Source organism: Condylura cristata, unplaced genomic scaffold, assembly GCF_000260355.1.
Source record: "Condylura cristata isolate star-nosed mole 26May11 unplaced genomic scaffold, ConCri1.0 scaffold00009, whole genome shotgun sequence".
NCBI lineage: Eukaryota > Metazoa > Chordata > Mammalia > Eulipotyphla > Talpidae > Condylura > Condylura cristata.
This window is the reverse complement of record NW_004567110.1, coordinates 44,153,547-44,175,519: the sequence shown is the minus strand read 5'-3', so window position 1 is coordinate 44,175,519 and position 21,973 is coordinate 44,153,547. Positions and strand designations below refer to the sequence as shown.

General features: G+C 38.1%; 1 protein-coding gene across 2 annotated transcripts in view; it reads left to right on the top strand.

The window, feature by feature from the left end:
• KCNB2 (potassium channel, voltage gated Shab related subfamily B, member 2) overlaps positions 1–21,757 on the top strand; it is a 354,089-nt gene extending 332,332 nt beyond the window's left edge. The window contains exon 3 of one of the 2 annotated variants that reach the window (XM_004679802.2): positions 19,375–21,757. In XM_004679802.2, coding sequence (XP_004679859.1) covers positions 19,375–21,516 — 2,142 coding nt within the window. In that variant the 3' untranslated portion in view covers positions 21,517–21,757. The remainder of the gene's footprint in view (positions 1–19,374) is intronic. The other variant, XM_012723032.1, reaches the window with a different exon arrangement.
• Positions 21,758–21,973: the final 216 nt, after the last annotated feature.

Genomic DNA, 21,973 nt, shown 5'->3' with positions numbered 1-21,973 from the left:
AGTAGAACATTCCAAGCAAATCATATGTGCACAGACTTATAGGCAAGGCAAGCATTGTAGAAAGGAAGGGGAATTTCAGAGCATGGGGGCAGGGAGGTGGAGGGGAGAAGAGGCAAAAGGGGCAGGAGGCGAAGCAAAGCCTATAGATTTGGGCTCGCAGGATGCCTTGTGATCCACATCAGGAACTGAACTTTACAGTGAGCATGGGAAGATGGACTTTGCATTCTAGATATCTGATTGGTTACAGTATGTACAAAGCTCTTAGAAGGTGCAGAACCAAGCAGGAAAGACAGTTCTGAGGTGAAGGCATTAACCTGGGCAAAAAACTGATAGTGGCCTCCACTCAGGTAATGGCAAAAAAGAGTGAAGAATAATGAATAGATGTGAGAAGCATTTAAGAGGATGCTTTGCCAGGTTTGGGGGACCGATTGAGAAGGGAAGAGAGAAGAGGTATTGGGGATGCTAGCTGACATCATGAGGACAGTGGCACAGTGGGCCTTTCACTCTCACATGGCACTCAGTACAGAAATAGATTTAAGTGACAAAGTGGAGATGATGGCTTCAGGTGTGTTTGAGTAAGCAGTGCCAGTGGGACATCAAGGGTTAATATTCGGTTGTCAATTGGGTAGACACATCTGGAACTAAGGACAGAGATATTCATCATCTTTGTGACACTTCTTGTTGACCTTCTTTTCCATGTTGTTACATAGCACAGCTTTCAAGTCGGGAAACCTAAGTGGAAGCCACTTAGGAGATTACATGTATGTTTGAGCCTGGACATTATGTTAGTGAAACTATCCAGTCTCTACTTTCTTCATAAGCTGGGGTAGTAATATTATCTACTTCATAGGATGCACTATTGGGGACAAAAAATGAAATAATACTGTAAACCACTCAGCCACAATCATTCGTTAGTGGTAGTAGCAGAATCATCTATCCTGGAAATGCAGATTTAAGAATCAGTGAACAGATGGTATTTGAAAGCACTGGAATAAATGACAAGAAGGAGAGAAGAGGGAAAGTGGAGAAGAAGAGGAGGGAGCACAAAAGAATGCCAACATTGACTGGATATATAAGGACACATATAGATAAAGATCATGGAGCCAAGGGGTGGGATGGTTTCAAGAAATAGTCAGTAGAGTAAATTCTATGAAGGGGTTAAGACAGGTAAGGACTTAAGTGCCACTGAACTCACTGTCCAGAAGGATCAGTGACCCCAAGATGATTGTCTCAGTAGAAAGCCAGGGACAGGAGCAAGATACTGGCAGGTTTAGAAATTGCTAGACAGTGATCACTATTTAGTAAGTAAGTGCTTTCTGTTAACAGTGTAGGGCACATATGCAAAGTTCAAAATGTTTCCTGACTATGGGAACTTGGTTTTTCTAGTTACTCTGGCTCAGTGTATAATAGCATCCTCCGCACCCTGAGGTGGATACCTCCCGCTAGCTCTTCATTGTGCATTGTCAGGCACTGGCAAAGCAAAGGAAAAGTAATAATTCCAAAATCATTCCTATAAGGAGACGTCTTGAATACACCATCCAAGCATAATGTGTTTATTCTGTTCTCAATGCTTGTTTGAAAGGGAATTAAACTCTCTGTAGCATCAGTAGCAATTTTCTGTATTGTATGTGTATTCACTTGGAGAATTTATTTCCCCATGTAGAGTATTATAAGATCTCTCTTGAGTACAACTGACAACAGGCTACATCTCTAGGTCCCAATTCAGGGTCTCCTCAATGACTTTCATTATCTACAAAACCAACCTTGCTTTCCCAGTGACACTGAGCAGATTTGGAATAGATCTGGAATTGGTACTTACTTTGCTTATCTTTGCATGGACATCCTACAGATTTGTGTAAGGCTTTTACCCTCCTATCAAACAAGCTGAATTACACACACGTAGCAGACAAGCAAATATACAGAGGAACACCATCCATATGTAGGCAGAGACATACACACACTATTCAAAACCTTGTACCTGGAGGGTCCTCCCTGGTGGCACATGGAGTTATAAAGCATATAACTATGAAGCTTTCCACACTGGCTTCAGCACATTTCAATTCCTGGCCAGGGAGGTGACCCACATGGCGCAGCAGACCTCTCCTGTCTCACCCACTGCTCCCCTCAGCAGTGCACTTCATTAGTCTGCCTGTCCTGCTCCCCACTCTGTCTGTGATGAATCTTCTACCATCCCTGCACCTCTGGCCTGTACCCCAATTCTCTATGCATAAAGAAATCTTTTAAAAAATTGCACCTGGAAATAACATTAAACAGATAAGAACATTGAGGCTCCAAATGATTCATTTTTAGACAAGAGTTTTAGACAAATGGCATCACCGATCAAACTAGACCCAGGTCCCTTAGATCTTTTTAGTCAAGGTTTTCAGGCAGCCAGAGTTCTTTCTAATTATCAGTGTCATCTCAGTGGGATGACTTTCAGCATGCGACTCTTATTGTACCATCTCAAGTTTGAGAGCTCTTGCACTAATCCCTGTTTTAACAGAGCTGCCCCTGGTTAGATTGGGTAGGCTCTGTTACTAACCAGCTCTAGGCAACTTAGTTGATCTCTGTGCATCAGTTTCTCACTTCATATTAAGAGGCAGCAGTAGTATCACTGGCAGTGTAGAGTAAGGACAATGTGGGTTAACATATGTTTAAAATTTAGCACTGGCATGCAATTAACCAATCTGTTGTACCTGCTCCCCTCTGTAAATTAAAGATAATAATTGTACCTACTTCAAATATGTATGAGATGCTTGTGTGCATGATGCATGTAAAAGCTTAGATGATGCTATTAGATATGTCTTCCACATTCATATCTTTATCAAATTATTTGGAAAACAGGATAACTGCTGGGGTGTTTCATCAGAATTTATGTGCAATTCCTAGTAGGTCATTTTCCCATTTGTCTGGTACCTATTTCCCTTTTCAGGTTGTGTATATAGCAGCTCAAAGCATGAAATCCAACTCCCCATGGATTTGGATGTTGGGAAGATAGCCTGTGTGTCCCTTCTCCTTATGAAAAGTCATGGGCTGGCTGCAATAAGTAACTTCAGGCAAGACCTCGACCTCATGTAGCTTCTTTGCTCCAACATTGCTAGTAGTTAAGTAACAAGTGAAAATTGCATGTAGGTGCTACAGTATAGCCCTAACAACTCAGTTCAGCTATGCCAAAGTTTCAACTCTTATTTTTCACATATGTGAATGTGTGTGTGTGTGTCTATATTTATATAACCTACCATAGGCCATGGCATGCAATTAAACATTTTAAATATGAGATATTTATTCTTTATAACAATGTTTTCATATAGTCTCTGTATCATCATGATTCCTCCCTTTTATTATATGAAAACTGAAGCACAGAATGAATAGGTAACTTAAATATAGATCTGATAGTAAGAAACAGAGCCAGGATTCAGAGCCTGATAGTCCAGAACCCTAAGCTACATACTTGTGTCATCCCATCTCTCAATAATTAACACATGCAGAAGTTCCAGAGGCTGCTCAAGCCAGGGCTTTATTTTCTGGGCAAGGGAATACACATTGAGGAGAGAGATGCTGACCTTTTAGGCAACATCACCTACCTAGAAACTGAGTTATTGGTTTTTTGCTTAGAAATGCTGCACTGATTTAAGTGAGATGAAGCCTAGGAACAAGCTAATTTAAGTACCAAAGAGTCAAAAGAGGGTCTGTCTTGAAAACACCCTCAAAGATTATCAACAACCAGTGCTAAAATGACTATAAATAAAAGAAATCATTTTATATATTCTCTTTAAAGTATACAATTTCTGAAGAAAGGATACTTTTATGTAACATCTACATTTCCAGGAGAAACCTGGGTGAGTTTGAGAGAGAGCGTGATGAAACAGAGACATCTACTGGTGAGAAGGAGTCTCACTTCGCCTATTTCTACCAAAATTTAAGAATGATAGTGATTTTCATTATTATTTGAAATATATTGGTATAGTCAGTGTGGTGGTAATATATCAATTCTTCACTTCATAATATTGCATTTTAAAAGGGAAAAAATAGCTCTTTCCAACTACTTATTTAACAATTCGAGCACAGAATCTCCCTAATAAGAATCCAAGTTACTTATTAGTGTCCTATATCAATCATCTCTAAGAGAACATGAGAGAGGCAGATACCAGGCTGAGTGCAAGTTCTCTGGAATCCATCATTACTCTCATTTTGATCCACAGATCTTGACTGGACACTTGCATCCCAGGGATAAGTGAGGGGCCTCTCCCACCAGGCACTTATTTGCATCTCAGAAGCCAGGCGCTGAATATTATTCTTGATATATTATATTCTTGTAGCCCCATACAGGTTCTTCTCAGCCATGAGGTCTGGAACTCTCAGAAATCATACCTGGTCTGATCAGATCAGACTTCGTTATCTCTTCTGAGGCACTCAGATGTTATATTGAGTCCTCAAAGATCACACTCATTAATCAAAAATTTCATAAATGAGTAATTATTTGCAATCTCTCCTACATAATATGTCCATTAGCTGAAGATGGAAAATACTTTGAAAATTGTACTTTGCTAAGTTTCATCTAGGAGCAAGGGTTCACAATGAAGAAATGTGAAAATGGATAAAAGAAAATAATTTTCTTTATTTTTATCCTAGGTAATATTGGGATCTCCCCATCAGTTATTACCACCATCATGCATTACCACCAACTCACCCATATAAAATAAATAAGTTAATAGATAAAGACAAGCTAAAAAACTAACCCTTGATAGCTGATTGCAGAACTGAGAAAATAAAATCTAGGAGAGTAAAAACCTTTGTATGGAGATAGCAATATCATTCTTTTTGCTTTGGTTTCATTGAACTGTTCAAGCCTTCTGAAGTTCCTAGCTCTAAACACGAGTAATTGAAAACTCTGGATTACGTACAAAGAAATAGCTCTTAGTTGGATTGTTGGGATTCAACTGTTTATTTTGTTTAATTTTTAAGTATTTTTGGAATTAATTAAGGTAAGAGACATCCACCTATCTGAACGTGCAATTGGATGATACAAAAGTGATTAAAGCATCCAGTGATCCAAACAAGATAAATTCATCTGTGGGGGTGGGAAAAGGGCAGAGAGAATTTAATTTTTATTCTCATAAGTGCATTATGTTTGGAACTCTAAAGAAAACAGATCATAATCAAACCTGTACTGACCATTGAGAAGTTGTATCTAACAGCAGAGATGAAACAAGTGACTGATCTCTAGGACAATAGGGCAAAACTACCAGGAGCCTAAAATGATGCAACAAAAGCATCCTTCACTCTTTACATTCACTCTTTGCATTCCCTCTTTCTCCACATCTATCTCATCCCGTGGTGGGAGGTGGGGGTGATGGTCAAGATAGGAGATAGTTGAAACAACTAGAAGGTTAATGTACCTTTTTAAGGGTGGAAGTTTAAAGGACTGAGTTAATGGGGTGGGGGCGCAAAAGGGACAGATTGGGAGAAAATCTCAAAATATTGATAAATTAGACTAGGAGACTTGGATGTAGAGCTTAATATTCAAGGATTTATTGAGGAAGTTAAGACAAAGGGCAGTGTCATGAGTTCTCTTTTTTCAACAACCTGGAAGACTAGAAGAATCAATGACTATATAGGTAGAAATATTATAGGAGAGGATGGAAATATGGAACTGGTCTCAAGAAATTATTTCTAATACAAAAGATCCAGGGAAAGAATCTTTGAGATCTTTTGCACCTCCTGAAACCATGTGAACCATAAATGATATTGTAATTTGTTTGCACTAAGGTTAATTTAAAAGAACTTGCACCCCCATGTGTTTTGTAGCAGGTTAGTTTAATATAAAAGATTGAAGATTATAAGAAAAGTTTAGGTGTGATGGACAAAAAGCTGTTAGGCTGAGAAGAAAAAACTGTTCTTGTGAAACTTTTTTTTATGAGTATAAAGTTGAGAAATGATTTAACTGTTTAGAGAGTGATTCGATTGAGTTAAATAAGCCCATCTATGACTAAGAGAAAACAAGAATCAAAGGTTGAATTGAGAACCAAATATACTTTCAGAGGAATGAGAAAAAAGTAAGTACTATAACCAGTTGGGTAAAAGCAGTCATTAATATGTGAGTTTCATCCTTTTTATAATGCCTGGATAGAAAAGAAAGCCAAAAAATAGACAACATAAATGAGAGGTAACTGATTTATACTGTTTTTAAATGAGCATGTGGTCATTTTGCTGAAAATAAAGAATAAATTCCAAAGTTACAAGCTGAAGATGTAGTCAGTAAATCAGCTCTATTTAAAATGCCTTTAATTGACAACAGTATGCTACATGACTACACCAAGTATTTAGGTTTCTGTTCAAACAAAAAGTTTTATCTGTTAATGGGAGATTAGGAGGACAGCATTATTATATGCCATTTATATAAGTGGTGAAATTGTTCAAAGAATCATGGTCCCTTGTACCAAAACATAGTTCTCTGGTAATATCAGCCTTGGACATTTTGTGGTATAATTTAAAAGAGTCCACTAATAAAAATATCTTCAGTGCTTGCATTTCTACTGATGAGAATGTACTTTCTGGATCAAGATATAATCCTACTCTCACAGTATCATGTTGGTAGAACGGAGGCAGAGGCCAAGCGGCTAGATAGATATTTCAGTGGGGCTTGGGAAGGTCAAGGCAGGCTCAGCAGCACTGTGCTTTGTTGGAGAGCCCCAAGCAGCTTAAAGGTGGCTGAAAACTTGGTTCTGCAATGGAAAGAGGAGAAGGCAGGAGCATGAAAGTTTCAGTGAGGGGAGGTAGGATAAAGAGTTTCCAGGGTAAGTAAATTTTCCCCACAAAATCTCCCAGGCCAGCCATTATGTAATTGTGTAATTTTCTCTCATTTTCAACCTACCTAGTCATGGTTTGCAGAGAGCATATTGATTCTTTTTAGCCTATTGCTATTGTGAATTTTGGTTTTCTTTGTTTATCTGCCAAATGTGTGGTACCTGACAATCTCCCAACCATATCATTAGGAAGAGAACTTTAAAGCAAAAAGACCAAGCAGTGTAAAAGTTGTGTCTTTCGCAGTAGTGCTAAGTCATCATCTGCCTGTTCTTTGTTCTCTCGTGTGCTTAGACTTTCAGAAGCAACACCTACTATTTATGCAATGAGAGGCTGGAGCCATGAGAACTACTCTGTGGGTTCTTTTTTATAATGTTAGCTCTTTTGTTTATATAGAAAGCTTAGAGTTTGTTTTCCTGGGATAAATGCTTTTAAAAATTAAGACTTAGAAACTCTAAGAGCCACAGATGGTATTTCTTGAATTTGTGTTTGTGTAAATAAAAATTTTATAAGAATAACACACATTTTCAATGGCCATTCTTTGGGTTGAGTTCCAAGACCTGGACAAACTCCTATATAATGCTTTTTATGAAACTCTAAGCCAGTTTGTAAATAACTGGCAAAATGAATTTTTTAATTTTTATTATGTTTATCAAAATTACCCAAAACCATAAAATAGTACTCTGACACTATGAGAAAATCAATAATTCAGTCTCTCTGATACTCAAATCTTTCAGCTTCCCAGAGGTCATTTAATGCCAGCCAGGGCTCATCGAACTGCAGATTTATGCCCTAACTTAATATAATGTGTATAGTCATGCCCTTTGTCTATGTAGAGAGGTTGAATTGTAGGTTTTAGGCATAAATGAAACTGGTCTGGCACTTTAAGTCCTAGAAGTCTAAATAACAAAGCTGTGATCAATAGTCAGCTCTGCAAACAACATCTGTGACCTCAAAATATACATTTATTAGTGGAAAAGGCTTTGGGTAGCACATAGCTCTTTCTCATCACATCCTCAAGCACAGCTAGCAATATGTATCAGTATTGTCATCCTTAAAGGAAATATACAGCTGTGTATGTATATAAAGTCACATGTTTAAATGACTCTATAAAGTATGCCACAAAATTAAAATGGTTCTATGAAAAAATGAACACCTCTTGGGCTCTCCCTGGTGGTGCAGTGGGTTAAAGCACAGCATTAAGAATCTAAAGCCACCTCAGCATGAGTTCGATCCCACTCTTGCTGGTGATCCTTTCCTGGCCCACTCAGCAGTGTACTTCGTCAGTCAGCATGTTCTGCTCCCCACTGTGCTCCTGGTGAATCCTCTTATTGCCTCTGCACCTCTGGCCTGTACCCCAGTTCTGTATGCATAAATAAATAATTTTTAAAAAAAAAAAAGAAAGAAAGAAAAGAAAAGAAAAAAATGATTACCTCTTCACAGTTAGGCATCTTCAGCACCACAAGAAAGGACAGCTCCTCTTGATTTGTAACAACAATGGATTCCCGAGGGCCTTATCCACAAGTCTTCTGTCAGTAGATGTCCTCCCATTTTGAAAACAAAATAAAGTGATGATGCTTACTATGGAGATCAAGGGGAAAAAATTTTTTTAGAAGAGGTAGCATTTTAACTAAAATGATTCAAGATCATTGTACACCATACAAAACATAGGCTACCCCTTCCTATTATTGAACGGGAAAATATAGCTAACAAACTCCCTACCTGACTAGTCCAGGTATCCCACAGGCTATAGAAAATGAGGTATGGTCAGGGGCTGTGATGTGTGACCATGGTGACCATGTATGATTGAAATACTGACAAACATCTGCCTGAAATTCAAAGTAAGAAATTCAAACATGAGTTTCTTAAGGCTATATATAAAATTTATCTGAATATTTGTCATAATATTGTCAGAGTATTTTTTACATATAGATTAAATATCTTGGTGATAGAATTTTGCCTTAATAATTGGGAGTGATTGTATATGTGTCTACATATGTGAAAACTATTTGTTAGATATATGCACTATTAAATAAGCATCTAATATATGCTGTATATATTTGAGCTCTAACCTTGATATTATCTCTATCATCTAAAAAGTACATGCCTGATGACTGGGATTTGAATCCAAAACATGACTTACAAGCCAAGGTTTTAGTTTTAAAATGATATAATCCGTTATTTTGATATTACTTATTTAAATCATATAATTCCTATGTGATAAATACCCATCTAACAAAAAATCAGGTATTTTATCTTACTTTGATACAAATCATGAAGGTGAAAAAAACCCATGTGATATTTAGAAACCAGTATCAATCAGTAATTTATGAATGGTGTCAATTAACCTCCATTAAATGTTGAGTGATTCAATTCAGAGAGTAATAAAAAATGTCCTAAAATGGCAGTAATGATTAGGCATAATTTATTATATGACATTTCCTTATAGCAAAGGTTTAGTAGTAATGATATTTCCTAGTGATTAATGGAAATGCATCACCCTAACTTTATCATAGGAAATAACATGAAATGAAATAGTTGAATCCATTAAGTCCATTCAAAATCCAAATAGTAATGAAAGTGCAAAAAATACAAAATAAAAGGTCAGAAATCCAAATGTCAGAACTAAGAATGTGAAAATACCAAATCATTATGTTGTATACCTGAAACTATTACAATGTTTTGTCATTTATATTTCAGTAAAACAAATTTTTAAGAAATGGCCTATAGTATATAACACATGTAGATTGTCAAAATCTAAAGTAAGAATATTGAAAGATAAAGAGGTCTTTATTTGGGGGGTGAGTAGAAGGTAGCCTACCTTCATCCCCATTGATAGAACTTATTGAAAGCTTAACTTGGAAACATTAGGGTTATGGTTACCTTTATTTGAACCACTAAAATAAAATAATTATAGTTATACTATATAATATATATTATAGTTATAATTATAATTGAATAATAAACTACTATTTCTATTACTTGGGGCGTAACAATTATGGACACATACATATCAAACATATGTATATATCAAACACATTTCACAATATCTTACTCTCCCTGATATCTTTTGTCCTACTCTCATCTATTCTAGTTCACCTCTCTTTTTAAAATTCTGAGTATGACCTTTGGATTTGATTTACAACCAACTATAGGGTTGCCACGTATGCGTTATAAAATGCTATTCTAAACTTTACTTAGGTAGTTGTTTGGGTTGGACCTGTTACGATAGACTTGAATAACAGAAGAATACACATTACACATGTGGATGTTTTTTATGTAAAAACTGGTTTATCTGCACAATAACATGAGAATTCCCCACACTTTAACTTACAAACCACCAAAAGAGGATGTGTTTTAAATTTTATTTTTTTAATTTCCTACTTCAAAGGAATTTCTTTTCACTAACTTCAGTATTTTAATCTGTTATTTTGCAGTATTTCCTTGTTTTTCTTTTAGAACCCTCTAGTATGAATGACTTTTATAATTCCTGGACCCACATGTTCCACTTGTACTGGCCTGCTATTTGGAATGCAGGTGTTAATTACCTACGTAACAAATCACAGCTGTTTACTTCCAACAGTAAATACAACTTTGTTTCTCCCAATTAAGCTGACTAGGGTTCCAAATTTGAAGTTCCTTTCCTTTTCAAATAGCTTTAAATTTACCTTTGAAGAGCATGTATGTAATGACTCTGAATTTTCTTAGCTACACCTTTCATTAAAGAGTGGACACTCTCATTGAATACTACTACCTGACTTCAATAGTTTTCATAGGGTTTCTGCAACAAAATGCTACAAGTTGGATGGCTTAAAACAAGAGAAATTTATTCTGTCAAATCTATAGAGGCTAAGGACCCTCCTTGGTGGTGCAAGGAGTTAAAACGTAGTGCTATGAAGCTATCCACAGCCACTGCGGCATAAGTTCTATTCCTGGCCAGGCAGCTGATCTACATGGTGCAGCAGACCTCTCCTGACCTACCCACTGCTCCCCCTCAGCAGTGTTCTTCAGTCCATCTGCCTGTTCTGCTCCATATTCTGTCTCTGGTGAACCCTCTTGCCCCCTACACCTCTGGCATGAGCCCCATTTTTTATATGCATAAGTAAATAATTTTTTTAAAAAGGCTCTAGAGACTAGAAGTTTGAATCGAAGTTGAACAGAGCCCTATTCACTCTGCTTCTAGAAAAGAATGCTTTGCCTCTTCCTAGTTTCTGTCAGCTTTGGGGATTCCTGGACTTATAGCTGTACCATTCCAAGCTCTGCCTTCATTATCATATGACCATTTTCCCTATCTGTGCATCTTTGTCTCTCAATGCCTTCTTATAAGGACACCAAGTACAGGGTTACTGGATTTAGGGGCCACCTAATCATATATGAGTTTATCTTATATTTTCAATTAACACTAGTTTACAGTACTGCCAGTGATCCACAGGCATAGGGTCATACCTCCTCAGATGCATGTCACCACACAAACATGACTTTATCTTTACTAATTTGCAGGTGACAGGGATGAAAATGAATGGGTAGGAGAGGGACACCATTCAAGCAGACTTTTCAAATGGAACATAGTAGAGAGTTTAGAAATAAACCCACACAGGCATGGATAGTTAAACTTTGACAGTGGAGCCAAGACCATATAGCGGAAAATGGAAAACCATGTTAACAAATGGTGCTGGGAAATGTGGACATCCACATGTAAAATAGATAAATAAGTAAATAAAGCTAGATCCTTACTTAACATCATATATAAAAATTACTGTGAATTGGATTGAAAGCCAGTTACTTGATGGCACATGGGTGACTTGGTGATGGGAAAACCCTGGGGGTTACAATTGAGATGAAAAAAAAAAAGTACAAAATGATGTAAAAATAAACTGTTATATAAAAAAAAAGCCAGTTACTTATCTCTTATCTCTACCAAACTTATTGAAATCTGTTAGCAATATACAAGAAATGGGCCAAATGGCAATTTCATATGAAATGATGCACTAATTTTTAACAGAAAGTGATCAGAAAAAGTTCTACTTCTAGCATATACGAGTTAATAACTCACTCCCAAACACTATAGTCCATGTGAAAAAAAGTACTTGATTATCATAAAATTATTGGCATTTATATAGAATTATATTACACCCAAAGCACTTTCACAGGCATTATATAATTTTATCACCACTACAACCCAGTGTAAATGAAGTCATCATGACTGACCTCAATCTATACATGAAGTAACTGAGGCGCCAGTCAAATCATGTGGCTCAAATCATGCAGTTAATTTAGTAAAGCAGGCCCAGGAAGGAGGTCAAGTTATTTGACTCCTAATCCAGCATTATTCTTTCTACTGCCAAGTTGAATTGTATTATGTGAAAGTGTTTAAAGCAAAGTCTGTCAACTGCAGACTGGGAGAGGAGATCAGGATGGGATTAGAAATGACTTCAGCACCATCTGTGAGGCTTTTTCTAGCCAACTACCCCCCTACCATCCCAGAACCTCCAAACAGTGTTGAAAAGCCCAAAAAGATCTGCTGATTCACCCTTGTTTCCAGAAATGAGATCCACTAGTTAAATAACTATGAAAGGGCCTCCAAGATTATTTTAATTGTGTGCATTTATGTCTGAGGTCAGAGCTTCTCAGTCTTAAATGTGCCTATGAATCACTTGGGAAACCTGTGAAAAACAAATTCTGATTCAATGGGGTGGATCTGGGCATGATAGTCTGCATTTCCAATTAACTCTCAAGTGACACTGCTGATTTTCTCACCATATTTTGATTGACAAGGCATTAAGTAGCCCTCATGATAGAACCTGGGCCTGCCCTCTACAGATAACAGCATGGCTCTACATGACTGTAGAAAATGTCCATATCAGATAGTTATAAAAACAGGACCCTCTGCCCAGTAAACATTCTCCTTGTTCCCCAAGTACATTAGGCTGTTAATAATTAACTTGTTATTTATTATTATACAAGTTATTATCATAATTAACTTGTCATTTACTATTATTTATAATTAACTGTTAATAATATTAACTTGAGGCTGTTCAAATCATTGCCCCTCAGTTATTATTGTCAAAAGAAGCCAGACAGGACTCAATAAAAGGTCCTGGTCTGTGATGCTCAGTTGCATGCTGTGAGGAACACCTGTCCTCTGCCACACAAGCTCACGGCCCTGGGACAGAACCACTGCCCTTCCCTGAGAGCAGATGTATCGTGACTCTCACAAGGTTTTTTATAGCCACAACTGGATTCAGCCCTACTCTAACTTCCCATAGGCAGAGCTTCTTCATTTCAGCATGCCTCTCATATGTCTTCTGTTTTACTGGCATTCTATAATGTGTTCTTAATGATGTTGACTCCAAAAATATTTTTCAGAAGAGGTTTAGTGCAGAGATTCATTAAAAGGAGAAACAACGGTTATATTAACCTTTTAGTTTCTTCTTTTTCTTTGAAACTGTTGGTACACAGTCTTTAGATAGGGGAGTAATGGAAGAAATAAATCCTTGCAAGTTTCTGTTAATGATGATTGATGAGGTCATGAAGCTGACTAGGTGTCTAAGAAACAATGACAAATTTTAATGGCACTTTAATTCTGGAAATTTAGAAAACTTCCATGCAGAAATTGGACAATGGAGTGGGTAAGAGATAACGCAACGAATGAACAAATTTTCAGAAAATAGCTAGTTTAAATGGGTTTTAATTAGTCTTTTCCATGTATGATTTCAGATTGTAAGTTTAAGATAAACTTTTCTAAAAGAAAGCAGTTCTGTCAAATAATACAGTGTGTGTCTCATGTTTTCATGTACCAATAAAAACTGCTGCTTAGCTCTGAGAGAGAAATTTTTTTCTTTTTCAAAGCTTAAAGTTTTTATTATGCTGTCTTTAACATGAGGAAATAATAATTTCAAAGACAAGTGATGATTTTAATCAAGGTTCACTCTGACTATTCCTTCCAGTAACAGTGCAGATTGTCAGGGCTACTCAATCATTCTGGGAAACTTAATCATAAACATAAAGAATCCTAGACTCTATCTCAATAGCTAGTAAGGCTGAGATTCTACCCCATGAAATTTTTTTTATAACAGTTTGTTTTTACATCATTTTGTACATTTTTTTCCATCTCAATTGTAATCCCTGTGGGGTTCCCATCACCAAGTCACCCGTGTGCCATCACCATAATCCCGTGCACTTCCTTCCTCACCCCCCCTGTTTTTGATCCCATTCCCTACTCCACCCCCACAAAATGTCTCTGGTATATGGCTGTTCATTATTCTTGTTATTTTCTCGCCTGGTCCATTATACTCCTGCTATGAGTGAAACCACCCGGTATTTTTCTTTCTCTTTCTGGCTTATCTCACTAAGCATGATCTTTTCCAGCTCCATCCAAGTTGCTGTGAAAGACATGTGTTTCTCTTTTTGGGTTGCTGAGTAATATTCCATTGTATATATGTACCGCATCTTTTTAATCCAGTCATCTACTTTTGGGCATTTGGGCTGCTTCCATGACCCCATGAAAATTTTTATAAATTTCTTCCTTCCTCTTTCAACTGCTTGGCTAGGAGGAAATCAAGTCAAGTCAACTACTAAATGTGAGTAATAAGGAACAGAAATATGAAACTACATGGAAATGAAGCAGTGTTTATAAGGATCTCAAAATCAGAATCAATTACTGACTCCCCATACTACATTAGGAATGAATCCCGAAGGGTACACAATTAAGGAATCATGTATACATGTTTAGAAAATAATCTATATTGATCTTTATTTTGCTTTTACTTCCCTTTCCTGAGTTCACTTGTGCTAAGCTGAATGGAAGAGGGGCATTATGGAAGTTGGCAATTATTTTAAAAAGTCCAACTTAGGGAATTCTTGACTCCTTTGTACCAAGTACAGAACCATCTCTCCTCGTGGCCCTCCTAATTGTGACATGCCCATGAATATCTCTCTTTATATAATGTTAAAAGAACCATCATCTAAGCATTGGAGTCAGAAAAATGAGGAATCAGTTTCTTTTTATGCTTTAACAGGAATAGATGCTTACTTTGGGAAGTTCTCAAATAAGTGTAATAATTAAACTGTTTAGTGTTTTACAGGTTACTTTCTTAGATTATTACTATTATGTATTTATTTTACTTGTCCTCAGAATTCTCTAGAAACAAACAAACAATGAGTGGATATATATAAGGTGGCAGAGAGAGAGGGAGGAAAGAGACAGAGACAAGATACTAAGGAGTTGGCTCACTTGATTGTGAGGACTGACAATCTGAAATCCATAGGGTAAGTCATTATACCGGAAATTCAGGTAAGAGCTGATGTTGCAGTCTCAAACCTGAAATCCACAAAGCAGACCAAGCAGGCTGAAACAGCAGGGCTCCAGTGCTGTAGTATTGAGGCTCAGTTACTTTTGTTTTGGGGACCTTGTCTTCATACTTGAGATCTTCAACTGATTGGATGACACACATCATGTTTATTCAAAGCCTACTGATTTAAATATTCATCACATCTTTTAAAAATATACTTTTTTACAACAACTTGTGACCTGCCATCTTGTTTTGTCCTTTTTCTGAAATTTCCTAGAAGCTTTAAAATATCCAACATTGTTAACGACAGTCCCCATGCTGTTCATTACATTATGCAGGTTGTATTACATGCTGGGAGTTAATTATTTTACAACTGGAACTTTGTACCTTTTTACCACCTTCACCCATTTCACCCATCCCACCTCAATCCAACTCTTAAATAAATACTGGCAAATTAGGTGGTTCACTTCTAAGGTAAATAAGTTACAGTATCTGAGTTTCTCGTACAAGCCATTGCTTAAAAATATAAGATTTTATAGGTTTAGAGTTGTATTAAAATGAAGTATAAAATGATAGAAGGGTTCCTTATTCCCTCCCATGACTAGTCAAGGGATTCTTCCAGACTCATCTCCAGCCTTTCTCACATTTATACCATTTCACATTTTATGTGGTGCTTCATGTGCAGGATCTTCATTGAACCTTAAGAACCCTCAGTGGCAGATGAGGCAAATGTGAGGGTCAGTTTCTAAGAATACCAGTGCCTTTCTTTATTTAGCCATGTCCATGTAACATGCAATCCTCATGAAAATCACGAGCTAGCAATGATTTTTGTCTGGTATATTTTTGCAGATCAGGAAACTAGGGCTTGGAACTGAATGGAATTGTCCACACAGCCAGCAGAGGTAGAGCCTTGGGTTTTAATTCCCAGGCCTGTGTTCTTGTCACCATGAAACACCCACTATTCTCACCAAATACAACATCGACAAGTTGGTACATTGAGGCATCTCTGGCTTCCTTCATTCCTTCTTATAAATGCAACCAATCTTTGGTGTCTATAAATGCAAATGCCTTATTTTTAAATCCAGATGGTCATGTGACTGTGTCTAAGCGATGGATTTAAGATTTTGTTCAGGAAAGAATGTTCAACACAGAAGTACAATATTTATCAAAGCCTCTGCATTTGGATTCTTTATTCCTTAAGCAACCAAATTGTGTTTTTGTAATTCGAGCAAGATGACACATTCATTTGTTACTTGTCCTTGGTTTAGTTTGTGGACATGACAAGAATCAGCAAATGTTTCAATTTAAAAAGAGAATCAGAAAATGTTAAGAGGTGAACATTGTGCCACAACAAGTTAAAGTGCAGCACTGCAAGCTAGCCACAGCTGCTTCAGTGAGAGTTCGATCCCTGACCCCAGAGGTGACCCACATGGTGTGGCAGACCTCTCTTGTCTCACTCATTGCTCCCCTCAGCAGTGTACTTTGTCAGTCTGCCTCTTCTGCTCCCCACTCTGTCTCTGGTGAATCCTCTCACCGCCCCTGCACCTCTGGCCTGTACCCCTGTTCTGAATGCATAAATACATAAATCTTAAAAAAACAAAAAACAAAAAAAGAGAGCCGAAAGGAACCTTGGAGATGATCTAATCCAAACCTCCAAAGGGACTGACCAATATTACACAGATTATTGTTTGGAATTTCTGATTCATTTGCCATTTGCAAACATAAGCCTGTTTGTTGAAGCTGAGAGAACATCCGGCTCTGGAGTCCAGTTGTCAGAGGTGACAAGATTAAAACTTCACTTTTGCGTAGTTATGATATATGATGCACTACCTAAATGCTATCAGGGTTTGTGGTTCTAAAGTAAAACACACATGTTTAGAAGTACAGCCTGTAACTTAGAGAAAAAAATTCACATTTATTATATTTATTGTGTTAAAAAAAAACCTACAATAAGACAATAAACTTGCATTTGGCTTATTGCATCACACATCATCTTTGGAATATATTGAATAATTTGTCTAAAGTATTGTCATTCAGGGAGAATGTCAAGCTCCACAAAATATTTTAAATAAGCTATTCCTCCAAAATGAAAACAAATGTGTTTTAAGAGATTGAATTTGAATTTGAGATGGAAAATAGTGCACTTTAATACCTTGTATTTTCTTCAACATAAATGTAGGGCTACTAAGGGCTAACATATTTGGGCACTTTCTTTAGTCACTCTTTAAGGACTCACTCTAATCCTGTTGTGCATGTGGTAAGTTACCAGGTGTTAAAGGTAGCCATATTTTGTTAAGCTGCAATTAGCTAGACCATAGGCTACATTAGAACTCTGCAATTTTGCATTGTTTCCCAAAATTAGCTACTGAGATAACCTATAATCTCTTGAACTACTCTGGCATTACAGACTCAAGGAAAACTGAAGATCTACCTTGGGACTTTGGGTGTGGTCTTTGTCCACAATGTAAAAGATAATGGACTGGCTTCATTTGCATGTTTACTTTTATCCTGCCCTTTGACATGATAAATATAAGTAAAATGTATTCCAAATGGACAGGTGAACAGATAAAAAGGTATCAAAAATCTAGAGCACGAATTATCATATAAAAAAGATGGCGGCAAGCCCAGTGCTTACAGTGCTCAAAGGTGTAAGGTAAAAGCAACAGTGTCACTTCCTAGAAAATACAGCAAGAGATAATTTCTTATGGTGAATGCCTAAGAATGGATGGGATCTGACTAGTACTTCCTAAGGACTATCTTAGTGACAGAATATAGATTTCACCCTACCATAGAACTTAGAGAGTAGAGATTTGAGGTGAATATTTCCAATTTGCCCTTTATACAAGAACTCATCTAAACCTTCTTGAAGTGATTTCTAATTTTACTCCTATGGATTTCTTAGAGTAGATGAAGTGAATCTTTTTTCTATTCTGATTCATTGATCTACATTTTAAAAGGAAATTCTGATGTGGACACAAGTAAAAAGTACTAGTTTTATTTTAAATATATATATAAAACCACTAATAATCCAATATTCTTTATTAAGGAAACTTTATCTTTGTTTAATAGATGCAACACATTTTGAAATGCATCATTTTATAGGAATTAAGAGGAAAAACAGTTCTGGAAGAACAGGAAGAAAAAACAATGAGAGATATAAAAAAGCTTTAATGGTGAAAAGTCAGGAGAATAGCTCATAAGTAGAGAAATTGAGAAAGATAAAGAAAAGAAAATGGAGAAAGAACAGCAAGAGAAAATTTCAGAAGTCCTGATAACAGTTAGAGATAAACTAATTCTTCTCAGTCTGGTATATACTGAGCTGTGTGCCTCAAATGTTTGTTAAATCATTGTCTTTTGAAATATTTACTAGATGCTGAATCTCTAAATTAAACATTGTCTGGATATTTTTTCTCAGTGCAACATTTAATCACTGAGACCAAGGATACCTCCAAGGTCATGGACAAAAATCAGATGAAACCAAACCAGACCTAAGCTAGGTGAGAGGTTTCCTACTTCATTAAAAGTCATAAGTTCCAAGCACACAATCTTTATTTGCAAAGAAGATCCGCCCACCATGGCCCTCAAACCTTTATCTTCACACTTTGCCTTACATATCTCCAACACTGGGTTATAGTGAATAAATCCCTACTTTGGGCTGTCTATATCTTATCTGACCTACCTGTACTTGGCCTTTGTTCTTAAGACTGGAGTCCCATTTTATTCAGTCTCTAAGAATACCAGTACCTTTCATTTATTTAGCCATATCTGTAGACCATGTAATCCTCACAACAATCATGAAGTAGCTATGATTTTTGTCTTCATTCAACAGATTTATAAACTGAGACAGAGAGAGCAAAATTGCATCTAGCTTATGTACAAGGTAATTCATTGAGGAAATACAAACTACGAAGACAAGAGAGACAACTGACAGGTAACTAAGAGGGAGAGAAGACCACTCCTTGCAAACAATTCCAAATGGTGGTTACTTCCACATCATACCTAAGAATAATGGACAAGAAGGGGAAGAATGGCTTTTTTTTTTTTTTCCAAATAGCTTAGGCTCTGGGACGTGAGTGCACACTTCTTTAGGTTTCTAAATGGAATGAACGAGTAAAAAGTGAATGTATTTGTATTAGTTAGGTAGCGTTCCATTGTAAGTTACCTTCCTGAAATACCTTTGGGTAATCCATACCAGTTAAAGAATTACCAATCCACCTCTCCTCTAACTGCACAAGCAACTAAGAGGATTTACTAACTCGGACTTTCTTCTCTTCTCCAGATTTTAGCCATCGTATCTATCCTGTTCATCGTACTCTCCACCATCGCGCTGTCTCTCAACACGCTTCCGGAGCTTCAGGAAACGGATGAATTTGGACAGCCCAACGACAACCCCCAATTAGCCCATGTGGAAGCTGTGTGTATCGCCTGGTTTACCATGGAGTACCTTTTACGGTTCCTGTCCTCGCCAAATAAATGGAAATTCTTTAAAGGCCCACTAAATGTCATTGATTTGCTGGCCATCTTGCCATACTATGTCACCATTTTTCTTACGGAGTCCAACAAGAGCGTGCTGCAGTTCCAGAACGTGAGGCGGGTAGTGCAGATCTTCCGAATCATGCGCATCCTCAGGATCCTGAAGCTTGCCAGACACTCAACAGGCCTGCAGTCTCTGGGGTTCACCCTCCGACGGAGTTACAATGAGTTAGGCTTATTGATACTCTTTTTAGCTATGGGGATAATGATTTTTTCCAGCCTGGTATTTTTTGCTGAGAAGGATGAAGATGCTACCAAGTTCACCAGTATCCCAGCATCGTTTTGGTGGGCTACCATCACCATGACCACTGTAGGCTATGGTGATATTTACCCAAAGACATTATTAGGCAAAATTGTGGGAGGCCTCTGCTGTATTGCCGGGGTTCTGGTGATCGCCCTTCCGATCCCGATCATCGTGAACAATTTCTCTGAGTTTTACAAGGAGCAGAAACGCCAGGAGAAGGCAATCAAAAGGAGAGAGGCTCTTGAGAGGGCCAAAAGGAACGGAAGCATCGTTTCTATGAATTTAAAAGATGCCTTTGCTCGAAGTATGGAACTGATAGACGTGGCCGTGGACAAGGCAGGAGAGTCAGCCAACACAAAGGACTCGGCTGATGATAACCACCTCTCTCCAAGCCGGTGGAAGTGGGCCAGGAAGGCTCTGTCAGAAACGAGCTCCAACAAATCTTATGAGAATAAGTACCAGGAGGTTAGCCAAAAAGACTCCCACGAACAGCTGAACAACACTTCTTCCTCCAGCCCACAGCATCTGAGTGCCCAGAAACTGGAGATGCTATACAATGAAATCACAAAGACACAGCCTCACTCTCACACGAACCCAGACTGCCAAGAACAGCCCGAGAGGCCATCTGCGTATGAAGAAGAGATAGAAATGGAAGAAGTAATCTGTCCGCAGGATCAGCTGGCCGTGGCACAGACCGAGGTCATCGTGGACATGAAGAGCACCTCCAGCATCGACAGCTTTACCAGTTGTGCCACCGACTTCACAGAGACTGAGAGATCGCCCCTGCCACCTCCCTCCGCTTCTCACCTGCAGATGAAGTTCCCACCGGATCTCACTGGGATAGAAGAGCACCAAAGAGGCAGGGGACCCCCATTTCTAACACTAATCAGAGAGAAAGGGGCTGCGACCAGGGATACCGCTCTGGAGTATGCTCCATTGAACCTCGATGCTAGTGGTTCCCAAAGTGGACCTCATGGCCCTCTGCAGTCTGACAGTGCCTCTGACAGCCCTAAGAGCTCCCTCAAAGGCAGCAACCCACTTAAGTCCCGGTCACTCAAAGTGAACTTTAAGGAAAACAGAGGCAGTGCACCCCAGACTCCGCCCAGCACAGCCAGGCCACTGCCCGTCACCACAGCTGACTTTTCCCTCACCACCCCTCAGCTCATCAGCACCATCCTCTTGGAAGAAAACCCCGCCCCAGGAGACAGACCTCTGCTGGGCGCTGAGGTTTCAACACTTTGTCAGGGACCTTCCAAAGGGCTGACCCCTCGGTTCCCCAAGCAGAAACTGTTTCCTTTCTCGAGAGAGAGGAGGAGCTTCACTGAAATAGACACAGGCGACGATGATGAGTTCTTGGAGCTCCAAGGGACAAGTCAGGAAAAGCAGGCAGGCTCCAGCCCAAATTGCTTTGCAGATAAGCCTAGTGATGGAAGAGACCCTTTAAGAGAAGAGGCCTGTGTGGGCTCTTCCCCTCCCCAGGACACCAGTCACAACTGTAGGCAAGACATTTACCATGCTGTGGCTGAAGTCAAAAAGGACAACAGCCAAGAAGGTTGCAAAATGGAAAACCACTTGTTTGCCCCAGAAATTCATTCCAACACAGGAGACACAGGTTATTGCCCCACACGTGAAACCAGCATGTGACTAGTTATAAAAGCAATAAAAAAACAAAACTTGTTTCTTAAAAATGAGGTTAATAATGCCTGTGAAATAAAACATGGAAAGCCCCGCCCCCCACAAAAATTGCATAAAATGTTATTTTTGCATGGCATGAACAGTTTAGTCTAAGTACTGTTTAAATAAAAGTCGAGACTGCATTTTGTAACAAACAAACAAAATGACTGAAGAACAGTGAACAAATAAAGAGAGCTCTATTAGGAACCAATATTCTGCAATGTCTGACATTTTTGATCCTTTCATTTCAAATTGTAGTCAGATTTTCAACTTTTAATTTTTATGTTACAATGAATTTTAGAATTTGCACATGAAAGGATGAAATGTCATTGCATGCATTCATAATAATGAGGAGCAAGGTGCTTTGAGCTTGCAAGAGACCTAACTTTGTAAATAATGGGGCCTGGGATGCAAAGTGTCAAGAACA